The 14515-nt window shown below is 40.9% G+C and overlaps 1 protein-coding gene across 1 annotated transcript in view; it reads left to right on the forward strand.

Moving 5' to 3' along the window:
• The window catches only part of PIGN (phosphatidylinositol glycan anchor biosynthesis, class N), an 86243-nt gene extending 74146 nt beyond the window's left edge, over nt 1–12097 (forward strand). Inside the window, exons 26-28 of the mRNA XM_009083883.1 lie at nt 1594–1636; nt 3333–3385; nt 11974–12097. Coding sequence (XP_009082131.1) covers nt 1594–1636; nt 3333–3385; nt 11974–12097 — 220 coding nt within the window. The remainder of the gene's footprint in view (nt 1–1593; nt 1637–3332; nt 3386–11973) is intronic.
• The last annotated feature ends 2418 nt before the right edge of the window (nt 12098–14515 follow it).

A 14515-nucleotide genomic window follows, 5' to 3' on the forward strand; every position in this document is an offset into this window, starting at 1 on the left:
ATGAGTATGTCTGTGCCACTTTATGGGGCTGTGGTTGTAACACTGTCTGGTCTTTGTGCCAGCTTCATTTAGCTGTGCTCAGGTAACAGTAGCCGTGATACTGCCACAGTGTCAGCCTGGGAACAAGGCAGAAACTGCAAGACGCACCCAGGATCCCTGGAGAGGTTGTGCTCTGATTGTCAGCACATCCTGAAGTTTGTGCTGTGCTCTTTATTGCTCTTGCTGTCCCTGCTAGATAAATTAAGCCATCACAGGGAACAATCTTGTCTTCGCAGTGTATAAACATACCCTGAAATTAGTGTTGTCCTTCTGTTGTGAAAGGCTTCTTGTGGTTCAGAAGGGCAAAAAGTAGATTTTTGTGATTGCGACAAATTGCTCCTAAACTCCCTGTTCACATATAAAAGATTCTTTTCTTTATTATTCTTTTTTTTATGTGGGGAATGTTCTGTCCCAATATGTTCTTGGAGCTTGCCTGTGAAAACAGCCCACTAGGTGAGTGCCTCCTAGGCACTGTAAGATTGCAACATACTATCTGAGCAATAGGTAAGCTCGGAGAAGCCTTTCTGTGTGCCTGAGATACAGTTGGTTTGTTGCACCCTGACTTACTAATGAAGTACAACTGATGTAGGCAATATCAGAAACTTCCTCATCTGGAGGCATTGGTATGGCTGTCCCCTCGGTACGTGCTCATGCAACACTGCAGCAGGACATTTTCCCCAAAAAATGCCTTGTGGATTTATGATGGTAGTACTGATAAATTAGCTGTATTCTAGTTAAAGACCCTTTTGTTAATGGGTCAGCTGTTTGCAACATTACTTCAGTGTCATTAACTTAGAAACCAGTTTTAACCAGTTATATCAATTGCTTTCATGTAATTTAGGATTTACATAGTTTAATGAAAAGAAGATTAGGTTAATAGGGGGGAAAAACCAGCTCTGCATCCTCCCTTCTTGTTCCTTTTACTGGCCACAGCCTACTTTTCCAGAAGGAACCTGCCATCTAACAGAGAGGCCCACAGGTTTGGGAGCATGCCACAAAATTCTGGGTGTTCCCAGAGCAGCTTATAGGTACGCAGAGATCTGGAAGGCAAGCAGGCACCTCCTTTAGCAGCCTCTTACCCAGCAGAGTAGTTGTCAGGGTAGGACCAGTCAGCTCAGGTATCTGCCTGCCTATGCCAAACATCTTTGCTCACTCTTTGAGTGAAGCTTGAAGCTTCTAAGTCAGCTTTATTTGGTCTAACTGGCACATGAGCTCCCTGCATCAGGAATGGGCAGGTGCTGTTTGTAAGATGCTCTTGTTCTCCAAAAAATTACTCACATTAGGTTTCTCTGTTGCAGAACTGAAACTCTGTTAATGTGAAATGTCTTTTTCAAGCAGGGTGGGATGACAAATGCCAGATGTCCTAGTCATGTATTTTAACTGTTTGCTGATACATTGAAATGTATCTGAGTGTTTGAAGGGCAAGTGCAAGAAATGATATCTTGCTTGAATTTCTTTATGGGGCTTTTAAGAAGCCTTTTTAACATCTGTGCCCATAAATAAAGGTTGATGGTGTGGGTTGTTTGCTTATTGGTGTTTTTTTTTCCATTACAGCCTCTTCCTCATTGTTCTTGTGATTTCAGACATTATGGCTTTGGTAAGTTGTTGTTGCACATTCTCTTCAAAGGTTCTCCTAATTCCATCAAGAGAGATCTGAATTTGTTTCAGACTTCAAAGTTTTTGTAACTAGGGCAGGGAATTGGATTGAAATCCTAGCATAACTTAGAGATAAAACTCTTCCAATCACCACTCTTCGAATTCATGTAATTAGTGCTTCTGAAGAAGCAGTGTTCTCATAATAATAAGAGGCAAAAATGAAATAATAAGTTTCCATTCTGAGTTTTTCATGTATTTTGCCATCAAATTCCTAGGAAAAAATTAAAGTAAGAATATAAATTTTAGCTATGGGCATGGTTTAGTTATTTTTTTAGTAAAAGTTTTGAACCTTTTACCCAACCCAACTTCCCTTGAAAAAGAGAGGAAAAGGAGAAATGCATTACCCACTAGCTCTGTTAAAATTGTCAGAATATAGGAGATCAGCAACATCCAAAAAGACACTTTTGTGCCCTTTGTAATAAGCTGCTAGGCAATGCTAGCTTCAGAAAGCTTGCATCCACAAACCAAGCCAGCTAAAACAGCCCAAACCTGAACAATACCCCAGCATAATTTTTTCAGATTAAAAGTATGTTTTCCTTGCCCACTCCAACTGTCTTCAACTCAGCAAGCAGTGCCACTGGGTATCACAAGGTAAATGAAAACCTTTTCAAAGCAGCAGGTAGAACTGGTGTTGTCACTTCACCCATGCTGTTTTCATTTTGTCCCTTGGAGTAGCATTCCTGGTCTTATTTCCTAGTACAGTGTGATCTGTGAATATCACCTGATAGGAAAAACAATGAGTAAATACCAAATGATGACTAATTTGTCTGTAGAGTAAGAAATGGAGATGGTATGGTTATGTCTAATTTCAAATAAGTCTATGTGACTGATCTGATTTTTGATAATGTCCACAGGAAAAGAATTAAAATACCAATAAACCATGTTTATAGCATTTCACTAATAAAATCAGTATAACTGAACCAAAAGAAGAGTGCAGGTATTGCTAGTGTGTAGCAAGCCCTGGTATATCCAGGGTTTATATCTCATGTATTCTGCTATTTTGGTTTAAGTATTTTGAAACATTTAATGATCATGTATTAGGTATACCAAAAAAAGGTTACCAGAGGTTTGTTACGTAGATGTGTGTACAGAGGAATGAGGAAGCTGCATGACAAAAAATATGAAAGAGAATGGGTTTGTGGTCTTGAATCAATATGACCACTAGCTAGAATTAGGAAGATTCACTAATTAACAAGTGCTCTTCTCCCAGCATTATTCCCGCTTTACAGGTGGGGAACTGCCAGAGTTGCCCAAAGAAATTCATGTTGAAATTACATGAAAACAATATATAGCCTTCTTTTAGGCACTGTATGTTATTTGGGATCATGTTATTTCAAACAGTAAGGTGGCTTGGCTCTTCTTATTGAAAAAGTTCTAGTATTTCCGTTTCTTGCAAACCCAGATAGAAAGAACTTAGTCGATCTTTAGCTGTTTGTGTTTGATACCATGTTAAATGTCTTTTTGGTTCCTAGACTGTTCTTTACTTTGGTCCAAATGAGCATTCCTGAAAAGATCTTGCTCTTATTCTACTTTAAGAATTAGAAACTTGAAGTAAACAACCTGAAAACATAGGATTTAATTTTCTCTTTTAAATTGTGCAGTGTTGATGTACTAATCAAAGCTGGTTTATTTCCTAGCATTTTTTCTTTTTGGTTAAAGATTATGGAAGCTGGCTGGATATTGGAACAAGGTACAGTACCATTTTTGCCTCCATTGCATTTTTTAAGGCTTATAGGTTCATATTGTTGTTTGTCTACTCCTAACTCTTGTAACTTTTTTCGATTACTCTCCTTAATCAATTACTACGGTGATGTTCCACATACTTAAAGCATATGAGCACACACCTGTATACATATCCCAAGCTAAAACTTGTGTCTTCATCTATGCCAGAGCAATATGGATTAAGTAATGAATCTAGCATAGCAAGAAATACAGTTATTAGGATTTGTTTGATTGCTAAAGAACAGTAATTACACTTAAAAATATTTTAATCACTGTCTTACATTTAAATTAGTTATAATCACTGTTAAAATGACAATTTATTAAAGTTTTTAATTCTCTGGAATCTAATTAAGCCTCCATATACAGTTCACTGTGAATTAATGAACCTTGTGTAAATATGTTGGTGGCTACCAAGACCCATGCATTTATCCTCCCCCTAGCTGGGGAAGAGTAAAGCTTTAGCATTTAAACATAGAAATTACAGCTAAAACGAGAGAATTTGTTTTGCATTCTGAGTTGTATAAGCCTCCACAGCATACATCATGGAGCAGGTTTTCAGCTGTGCAGTCTTGTTTGTGATTACTCCAAAAATAACAAATAGAGGGAATACACATTTCAGATTTACCTTCCCCACATTGTGGAAATAGATAATATGCCATAATAAGCTTAGTGGGGAATGTGTTGTTACTAATCCAGCCAATCTGGTCACTTGACACTGTTATTTAAACAGAAGCTGAATAGTGGCCCATTGTTAATATCTGTTTAGTCTACATAGACTTTGTGATTTGCTGAGCCCAAATGTTCTCTCCAGTGCATGCATGCATGGACACGTGTGTGCACACGTATTCTACACGTCTTCTTTGGAATACCTGCTTGGAATTCCTTGCTACCTTTGTAGCTACCTCTGGTTCCTAGTGGGCAGAGATACAGTTAGATCAAATACTGGAAATGATGCTCTAACATAACTGACCTTGCTATGGTCAGTTTATGGTAAATCAGTTGGCCTCATCCTTTGGGTTGAAATCCTATGCAGGATATAATAAGGATATTAAAGACCTCAGAAAATTTCTGTTTTGCTGGGCAAGAAGCTTTCTAAATGGGAGTTAGCAGCAAAAACATAAATTGTTACAAGTACCCAAAAACTTCCTCTCTGATACACAGTCTTCATAGCATAGAGCTTTACAACAGTGATGCATTGTTGGTTCCATGTCAGCTGAAAATTTGCCTTATTCTGAAGAGTTTAAGAGAGCTCATTAGGCACAACTGTAACTCTGACTCTGTGTGTGTGTGTATTTTGATCACTGAAGAAAGCACTGAAAAAGGCCTTTCAAAAGAGTAATTTGTGATTAATTTTTAATGTGGTAATGCATAAGGTTCAGGCAGCCTTTGTCATTACTTCACTTTCGAGTGCTTGAGTCTACCACCTATGTTATTTTACTGTAGTCTCTTTATATATTATAGTTTTATATGTATGTTATGCAGATAAGATAAAAATGACTAGGTTGCATAAGAAGAGAGGTGAAGCCATAGCTGCAGAGCTGAAGTGGTCCTTGTTTGATCTAGCATGAGCATTATTTTGGCACCAGAACCTTCTCCTCTGAGCAGATTTCTAATGTGTGATACTCAGGCTTGGCAAAATTAGCAGGCAGCAGCAGCAGGTTTTTTTTTTTTGTTTATTCCTGAAAGAGGGGATGAGTTTCACAGGGTTTTGGGCAATTCCCAAAACCAGTGGGAGTGAGATACTAACACGGCTCTTTCCTGTCCTCCTGTTGCAACTGCAGTGACAGCTCTGTAGCATTCCCATTGCAGTGTTGTCTGTTGTTGCTTTGACAGCAATATCTGAAAATATCCTCTCTCAGTTGACATTTTATGGGTTGCCAAAATTTTCCTGAGAGGGCAGAGTCAGTTAAGGAAATTATCTTGGGGTTTTTTTGTTTCCCCTCCCCCCACAACTGTTTGTATCTGAACAAAACCTATGTAGAATTTCATGGAATGAAGAATAGAAGCACTTTCATGTTTTTCTTTTGTGCCCCTGCTTTTTGTTTTTCGTGGCAGTGATGATAAGTGTGCGTACGCAAAAATATCTGGGTTTGTGTTGTATTACTAGTTACCACATCACTGAAAATCACAGGTGGACAATCTGCAATTTAACTGCCCCATGGCAATTCATTCCTCTGAAGTCTGTCAGAGTCCAGTGGTATTTGTGCCACATTTGTAAAGCTTCTGATATATGTCTCCATACTCCTTTTCTTCTTGTGGTGATGCCTTTCTGTGGTTTTTCTAATTGCCACATTTCAAAACTTTTTTATGCCCTCTCTCTTACTGAGAATGTGCAAGTTCAGTAGGAGACTCTCATTAGGCAATACTTGGCTTTTCCAATATGCAGGTTTCATGTGGGAGAGCTGGTTTTAAACCCCCTGCGATAAAAAGACCTTCACTGCTTTTTTATGCTGATGGTTTGTTTCCTAGTGGATCTCATTGTTTAGAAGTAAGGTTTGTTTACTGAACCGACATTTCCTTTTTTAAAACATTTCACCCCTGACTCCTGCTTTTAGGTCTCCTTCTGTCATACCTTAACCACATGACATGCCATTTCACCATGCCTCATATCTTCCTAACAGTGTGATGTCTTTATTCTCCCCATTGAATTCAACGTGCCACTTAAGTATAGTCTTTGAATAGAAACAGATTTCTACCTTTTCCACTCTTCCAGTTCATTAATGAAACGCTGAGCAGCAACAGATCCAAGATACAGTCCTGTATTACCACATTCAGCAAATTGTCAACGCACCATTGATTCCCTCCTCTGAGTAAATTATCAGTTACCATAAATATTTATGGCTTCTTAGAAAGTTTTAAAGCCCCTTTCCTTAATAGTCATGCCAAAATCAATGTGAACTTGTCTTTCAGTGAGTGCTTTCCATTGTTTTGATATAATAATGGGATAATAATCTTGCAGTGAATGCAGATACCTATATATGTATGACAACCTGTATATCTTGAGGTATCCCTAAATTGCATCATATGCCCCAGAAGAACACACAAAAATAATACTGCATTTTTCCTAGTACTTTTGATGTATCAGTGTGTAGTACATGATGATGAAAAGTTTGTTCTGACAGATGCTTTTATTTTTGAATAACAGCCAAATGGAATAGCTAGCTTTTTACTTCTTCATCACTAAAATAATCTCTGCAGTTTAAAAGGTATGTTTATCTATCTCAATCTGTAGATCTCCAGAGAGAGAGAGAGAAAGAGCCTTTAAAGCCTACTATATCTTTACAGTATATACAATTTGTAAATAGTTTTATCATCTGGTAGTCAAGATAAACCTGAATTCTTTTTTATATGACTATTATATAGCTTTATACAGACACATACTGAACTACTCCCTCTTTTTATAACAGTTGTTGGAAGATAAAGAGAAGAATATGATCCTAACTGTTCTGCAGTTTCAAAGGTCAGGGGACATAGATAAAGCACAGGAGGTTGTTTTTTATAGGTTTTAGGGATAACAGAATTGATTTCAGGGTTAGGGTACTAGGGCTTCTAGGTCTGACTATTAAAACAAAAGTCTTGTAACTGGGAAGAAAATTATGTTTACCAAGAATTTCTGAAATGGGAGCTAAGAGTGATGTGCTTTGTGATTTGTTTTGTGTGTAACAGAGGAGAGAGGGTATTGAATCCTGGCGTGAAATGCAGGAGACTTAAAATTCTTAATCTATGTCTGGGGTGTCAGTGTGTGCTTGGGAACAGTCTCACAGTTCAAAATAGCATGTTGTGTAGAAATAATGTCTTTGTACTCTGCTGGAGAGTGCTCTTCCAGGTCCTTGCAGAAGTTGTTTTTGTTTTAGTTGTTTTGTTTCTAGGGTTTTTTTATTGCTATGGTAACTTACTCCATCTTCCTGTCTTTCCAGCTTCTAATCAGGTCTGCCGTCTTAAGAATTAGGCTGTCTTGGGAGAAATCCAGATTTTGGAGCAAGATTGATTCCTCCAATCTTTTTATTATAATTTTTTATTATCTTTGATTCTTCTTGTCTTTGACTTCCCACCAATATACACTGTCACGAACAAAGCAGGAGATGGTAGTACCTCATATGTTCTCCTTTTGGTGCCTTGTTGCCAAAACGGGTGTCTTACCTCCCTGGTAAAAATTTCCAATCCCCAGCTTTCCCTGTTGACATTGATCTGTACGTAGGGCACTCACCTTTCCACTGAACAGTGCTGCCTTACCGTAGATCATCCATGATGCTCTATACCTGCTACCTCTTCTCTGCCATCTCATCCTTTATAATCATTGCCCCACTGTGCCCCATTATGCTATTCTCTTAAACCTGTTTAATGTCTCTCCCTCCACAGGGATCTAACTTGCCTGGAGCCTAGAATCTCACTCCTTTTTCTCATTAGCCCAGGTCTTATTTCTGATGCAGAAAGCTTATTTTAAGAATTACCTCCTTCACTGTAACTACAGATCCAGTCAAGGGTTCAGTCCTGAATTCTATAGGGATCAAGATTTTGCCACTGCTGTTGTAGCGTATACCTGTAAGAGTCTTGCTTTGTTAGGCATTACCCTAGCCTAAGAAGTAATTTACCAGGCAGAGCTGCCCACAGGCACTGCAGTACTGGTTGTTGATAGCCCCAGAGATGCTGGCTTTTTGTAGTTACATGATAAGTAGATTGAGACTGTCTTTAATTCTGCTCTATGACATAAAATAATATGTATCTCTTTACTCTGAACATTTGATGTTTTAATTAAGGAGCATAACTGTTCAGCCTTTTGCAGTGTAGAAGGGAGAAATGTAAGCAAATCTCTCTTCTTTACAAGAGTACAGAGGGCCCAGTCCCTCAACTGGTAAGTAGCTAAGCAGAGTTTGTGGAGACTTTTTTTCCTTTGAGAAAGCCTCTCTCTGTGCCCCCCCAAATCACTGATTAGCACCCACATCTGAAAGAGCTCCTTTTGGGGTGGACAGGAATTCAGATGTCTGTCCTCTGGTGACTGTCTTGGGGTATCAGTAGGAATAAAGGCAGGCTCTTCACTTGGCTTGTGATTTTCAGATTTCTCATTCAAGCTTTCTTTGCAAGTTAGAAGGAAAGTGGAATTGCTGCTTATATGAAGAGCTAGAATTCTGGTGCCAGGTGAGAAGGAAAGCTGAGGTGTTGCCAGTTATGCATGAAACACTAAGCCTTCCAGCTATATTTGCCAGAGTGGCTGTTCCCTTAAGAGCCACACAAACTTACCTATCTGTGGTGCTTGTAGAGTCCTCAAGGGCAAGTTATGCCATGAAGATAGCTGCAACAAGGAGTTGAATTTCAGCTGTCAACATGTCCTTTCCCATAGAGAACTGAAACAGAAGCTGTAACACACCCAGGTGGTCTTCCAAGGGCAGCTCATGAGGGTGTTATCTTTGTTGTTCTAAATGTGCCTTGAACTAGGTCCAAAGTGCACTGCCCAGGTGACAGTAGGCTTCATGCTCTTGCTATGTCTTCTTACACCTTCTCCTCAGAAACAGGACAGGAGCCTGGCTCTCATAGATGTGCTGCTCTGCTTAGCCAAAACTGGAAGAGGCAGATGCTTGTAGCAAAGATGTTTCCTGTCTAATGTTTTAAACCTTGAGTTGTTCACATTGCTGAGTATTTTCAGTTGTGCTGCATGCAGGTGGGAGTTTACATGAGTTTACAGTTTATGCTGGTGGATTTTTCTAATTGATTTCCTAAAACTATGTATTTTGAGTAAGGTATTGTGAGAAGGTTTAGTCAGACTCGACTGAAACAGAAAAATCTTATAGCATGAGTCCAGTCTGTTTTCATGTTCTCTATACACTTTGGTCCTTTGGTCGGTGGTACCCTGGCTGTGGAATGACTCCTGCTTATTAGTGAACTTCTTGGATTACTTTTATTCTTTCATACTGGTTTACAGCCCAGCTTTGTTAAAAGCTGGTGCTTCACCACAGAGCTAAATTATTCTAGGCTAGCGCCAGCGCTGTCACAGTCTCAGGGTTGTGAGGATTGATAGCGTCGGCATTATGAGCTTTACTGCTCTTCTGTGGCTAAACTCTCAAACTGAATGAGTCCTCTGGCAGAAATTTCAGGTCATTAAGCCAGCAAGCATTGCTTGCAATCCTTTTTTGTGACTAAATTCAGTCTTCATCGAGTCTGAAGTTACTCTGCTTGTCCTAAAGAGCCATCTGCTTTGAAATAGTGAGTATGGGTGCATCAGGAGGTGAGGGTATCTCTCATGTCAGAATCCTAGTATCTTCAGCAGTTCCAGGAAGAAAGCAAAGCTGCTTTGGATGCATGATGGACACAGGCTCAGCAGTGTTTCACTGCATCTCTAGCCTGAAATGTCACTGGCTTTGGAAAAATTCTGGTTTCTTGATGACTAGTGCTTTACATTAACAGCAGTTTGATTCAGATGTTACAGAATCACAGAATGGCTGAGGTGGGAAGGAACCACTGGAGGTCATCTAGTCCAGCCTCCTTGGTCAAGCAGGGTCCCCCAGAGCATGCTACATAGGATTGTGTCCAGATGGCTTTTGAGTGTGTCCAGATGGCTTTTGAGTGTCTCTAGGGAAGGAGACTCCACAACCTCTCTGGGTAGCCTGTTCCAGTGCTCAGGCACTCACACAGTGAAGTTCTTCCTCATGTTCAGGTGGAATTTCAAGTAGTATAGTTTTTGCCTGTTGCCTCTTGTTCTGTTGCTTAGCACAATGGAGAAGAGCCTGGCTCCATCCATTTGACACCCTCCTTTCACAAATACTTATAGACATTGATGACATACATCCCCTCTCAGCTGTCTCTTCTTGAGACTGAACAGGCTCAACACTCTCAGCCTTTCCTCATAAGAGAGAAGCTCCAGTCCCTTAATCATCTTTGTTGCCCTCTGTTGTACTCCAGACACAGCCTGACTGGGGCTGAGTAGAGGGGCAGGATCACCTCCCTCGACGTGCAGGTAATGCTTTTCCTAATGCACCTCACCATCCACTCATCCAGTCCACACTTCCTGAGTGTGCATATGAGGATATTATAGGAGACAGTGTTGAAAGCCTTGCTCTGAAGTCCAGGTAGACAATATCCAGTGCTCTCCCCTCATCTATCTCCAGCTGGTATCCCATTGTACAAGACAATTAAGTTGGTTAAGCATGATTTCCCTTTGACGCATCCATATTGACTACTCCCAATCACCTTCTAGTCTTCTGTGTGCTTAGAGATGACCTCCAGGATGAGCCATTCCATCACCTTTCCAGGGGTGAAGATGAGGCTAACTGGTCTGTAGTTCCCTGGGTCCTCCTTCTTGTCCTTTTTGAAGACTGGGGATGGCACTGGCTTTCTACCAATCTTCAGGCACCTCTCCTGACTACCATGAGCTTTCAAAGATGATTTAGAGTAGCCTGACATTGATGTCCTCCAGTTCCCTCAGCACTTATGGGGGCATCCCATCAGGGCCCATGGACTTGTGTACGTCAGGTTTGACTAAATGGTCTCTAACCCAATTCTCCCACACCAGGAGGAAGTCTGCTTCCTCCAGAATTCTCCCTGATCTCCTGGGTCAGGAAGGGATTCCTGAAAGCCTGGCCTTGGCAGTGAAGACTGAAGCAAGGAAAACATTCAGTAACTCTGCCTTCTCTGTACCCTCTGTTACCAGGGCCCCCTCTGCATTTAGTAGTGAGCCCACGTTTTCCATAGTTTTCCTTTTGATATTGATGTCTTTGAAGAAGCCCTTCCTATTATTCATGACATCCGTAGCCAGATTTAATTCCAAAAGAGCCTTGAACCCTTGAACACAGGATGCTGAATATGCTAGGTTAAATCTGTGTGACCCTCAACAGCCCATCTGTAACACTAGTGAACATCAGGCAATAGAATCTGAGCAAGTGGAGAACAAGCTCTCTGCTTGTTAACCTTTTAATCATTAGTGACTTAAGGACTTCCTAACCCAGCTGCTGCGTTTTCATATTGTGTTTGTTAACCACTCTTGAACTCATCTCTTCAATCTCTTTGAAACCATGTATTACCACAGCAGAGAATTCTGCAGGTTTTAGAAATGTGGAGTGAAAAGTAGTGGCTTTTTGGTTTGTTTGGTTTTTTCTCTTAAAGGTATTTGTCACTGGAATAGTGTTTTCTCTAGAAAATTGTGCTTCAGCTGACATAAATATCTGGGTTGTCTTAGTACCAAGGAATGCCTACCTGATAGCAAGCTCTCCATAGATCCTGTGTTACAGTTCACAGCAAATGGAAGTTTTGCAATTGTTTCAGTCACATATATTGAATTACCCATTTGAATGAGAAGTACACCTAGTACCTCTTACTCACTTGGTATATGCTCAGTTGTGTTTTCTGTTTTCTCAGAACTATTTTGTTACAGACTTTGGTTTTTACGTGATAGTGCTGCTATAATACTTGTCTTCTAGGAGCAGCATATATAAAATTACATCCTAGGCCAATAATTAGGCCTAGTTAAAAAGGAAATAAAAGGGTTGTTTATGCCAGGGTTGGGTTTTTTTTACTCTGAAAATTTGTATGTTTCTCTTACTTTTTTTATCTGTCTCCTCCTTGCAGCATTAGCCACTATGTGCTGGTGATGTCACTGACTATTTTTATGATGTTGATGAATGGACTGGCCCAGCTGCTAACTACACAGAGACTTGAACTTTCCAGAAGGACTAAGCACCATTCCACATGATAAAGCAATGAATGTTTCACCTTGTTCACATCCTCAGGCTTCCTCTGGAGCATCCTTCACCTCTGGAATGTAAGCACAAGTTAATGGACTAGAGTGCCAAAAGCCCATCCAGGGATCAGAGTGCTTTGCTGACACAGATTAAATGCGTTTTGAGGATTGTCATTTAGACATCAGCGGGGATAGAAAACCTCTGTGTGATTCTCCAAGTGTACACATTTCTTGAAAATAAAAATGGCAACAAAATTCTTTTTAAAATAAATAGGCAACCATCTCTTGGGTTTTTGGTGGTTTTTTTTTTTGTTCTTGTAATTTGCCTGCCAGTGTTTGTCTCACACTTACTTATTCTGGTTAGAAGTCTGCAAAGATCTAGCTTCATTTCATGTCTCACACAAGCATATCACAGACTAAAGCATGAACAAAATCAGTCTGGGCAGATCACTGATTTGTGTGTAACTGATGCAGCATACACATTTTAATATCTCTGAAACTAACTATGCTTTTTGCAAGTTGTTTCAGTGTGCGTGTGAGAATATGTTGAGGCAGGTTAAGACTGGTGTACTGGTGTGAGGCTGTTCCTGTATGACAACATCTTTTAGCCAATCTCACAGCAGAATTGTTGCCCCTGATCATACTCTCTCCTGCTGCATCCTGTGCTTGGGCAGGCTGAGCAGTATGTGCTCAGGTAGCTGATCCAAATGAAAAGGAGCCTGATTAAAGAACGGTAAATAGCATTCAAATTCCCTGATCCAGTTTATGGCAGGGTGGGCAAGAGGGTTAGGGCTAATCATTTCAGTGACAGCCCAGAGTTAGATCAGCGTAAAGGGGTTGTCAAACTGCAGCTGGAGTTGCTGGTTTGCAGAGAGTGATGTCACATAGGGGCTTTTTTTCTTTGTTTCCTTGTTTTTCTTTCCACTTATATTCTGTTCATGATTGCAGACATCAGTGTGGGTAATGGCTGCCTTAGGAGTCAAATGCAGAACAAATCCCCTGGCTGTATGTTGATTACAAGTGAGAGCAAAGAGCCAGGATGCTTAAAGGCTCTGCTGTTGTGGGTGCTCCAGGGGCTCATGTAACTCCATTGCATGAGGCTTTGCCATAGACTTGTAACTTTGTAGCCCTTCCAACAAGCATCAGCTTCCTTCCACTCGCCTACAGTTGCTTAAGTGGCACAAACTACAGTACTCACCTGCCCCTCAGTGCATCGTCATTCCCTGAAGTCATCTGTTGTGAGAATTACACAAAATGGTATCCCCTGAAGCAAAAATTTTACCTCCTGCTCTGCCAAAGGCTAGGTGTCCTGCCTTTGAAGCCGCTTTTTCTGTCTACGCCATCACTAAAAGAGCCTTAAATGCAGATCCCTTTGCACAGGGAAGCAAGCAAGGGAAAGAAAAAATGTTGTTCATTCTGGCCTATTGTATGATGGCCTCACTAAAAATTGTGCCATGTAATACCCTTGTGTCACACTCCCAACTTGCAGCCAGGCCTCTCTATCTGAGAGCTGATACATATGGTACATGATGCTGGCAGCCAAGGCTAGACGTGCATCGTGAGGGCTGCTCCAATGCTCTTTCCAGCCATCTGGCATTTGGCCATGGTCACATGTCTGTTTAACGCTCTGGAAACTAGTCATCCCTCTGCAGGAAGCTTGGCTGGGAGAAACCAGTCACAAACCTCCATCTGCTTGTTGAGTACTAGAAGAAAATCACATCACAGGCCTGCAGTCATCCATGCAGCTTTGGAGTGTCTCTTGCAAGTGCCTGAGCAGTGATGAGAGAGTAATTTTTTCCACTAGGTAGTGGTCGAGTGGTCCTACTGGGCATGTTGCTAATACAGCTGGCCTCAGCCAAAGAAGATGTTTTGCATTTGTTATAGGCTATACCTGCAGACCACACATCAGAAGGTGAGCATGTGCCCACTGCTGATAGTTGTACCGTACAACCAAGGCAAGGAGCAACCATGAGCATGTGGAAAGTTGCTGCTACAGCAAAGACTGTGTAAGCATGGGAATCCGCCACACTTGTTCTTGGACCCAGAGAGTGTCTGCTATGGAAAGCTATCATCACCTCAGCCCCAGTCTACAGGTATCTGCAGTGTGCTCTATCAATGCAGGGTACTGTATCGTCAGCTTTCTGTGACCTAACTGATGTCTCCAGACCTCTGTCTACAGTACTGTTACTTCAGTACATACAGGTACTATCCCAGTCTCCATTGCTGGAGTGTTTTCTTTGCAGAACTACTGTTTGTAGAGCAAATTCACTGATGGGAGCAGCCGAGCAGCTGGCATTGGTGTCATGTGAAGAAATTGACTGAAAAGTAGGAATCTGGGACTTGCAAGGCTGCCACCCCCAAGGCACATCTTCTGCAAACTTGTCGAAACTGCTTGTTATCTATGACAAGACCAAGTGGATGTCCTACCTA

Source organism: Acanthisitta chloris, unplaced genomic scaffold, assembly GCF_000695815.1.
Source record: "Acanthisitta chloris isolate BGI_N310 unplaced genomic scaffold, ASM69581v1 scaffold5971, whole genome shotgun sequence".
Taxonomy (NCBI): domain Eukaryota; kingdom Metazoa; phylum Chordata; class Aves; order Passeriformes; family Acanthisittidae; genus Acanthisitta; species Acanthisitta chloris.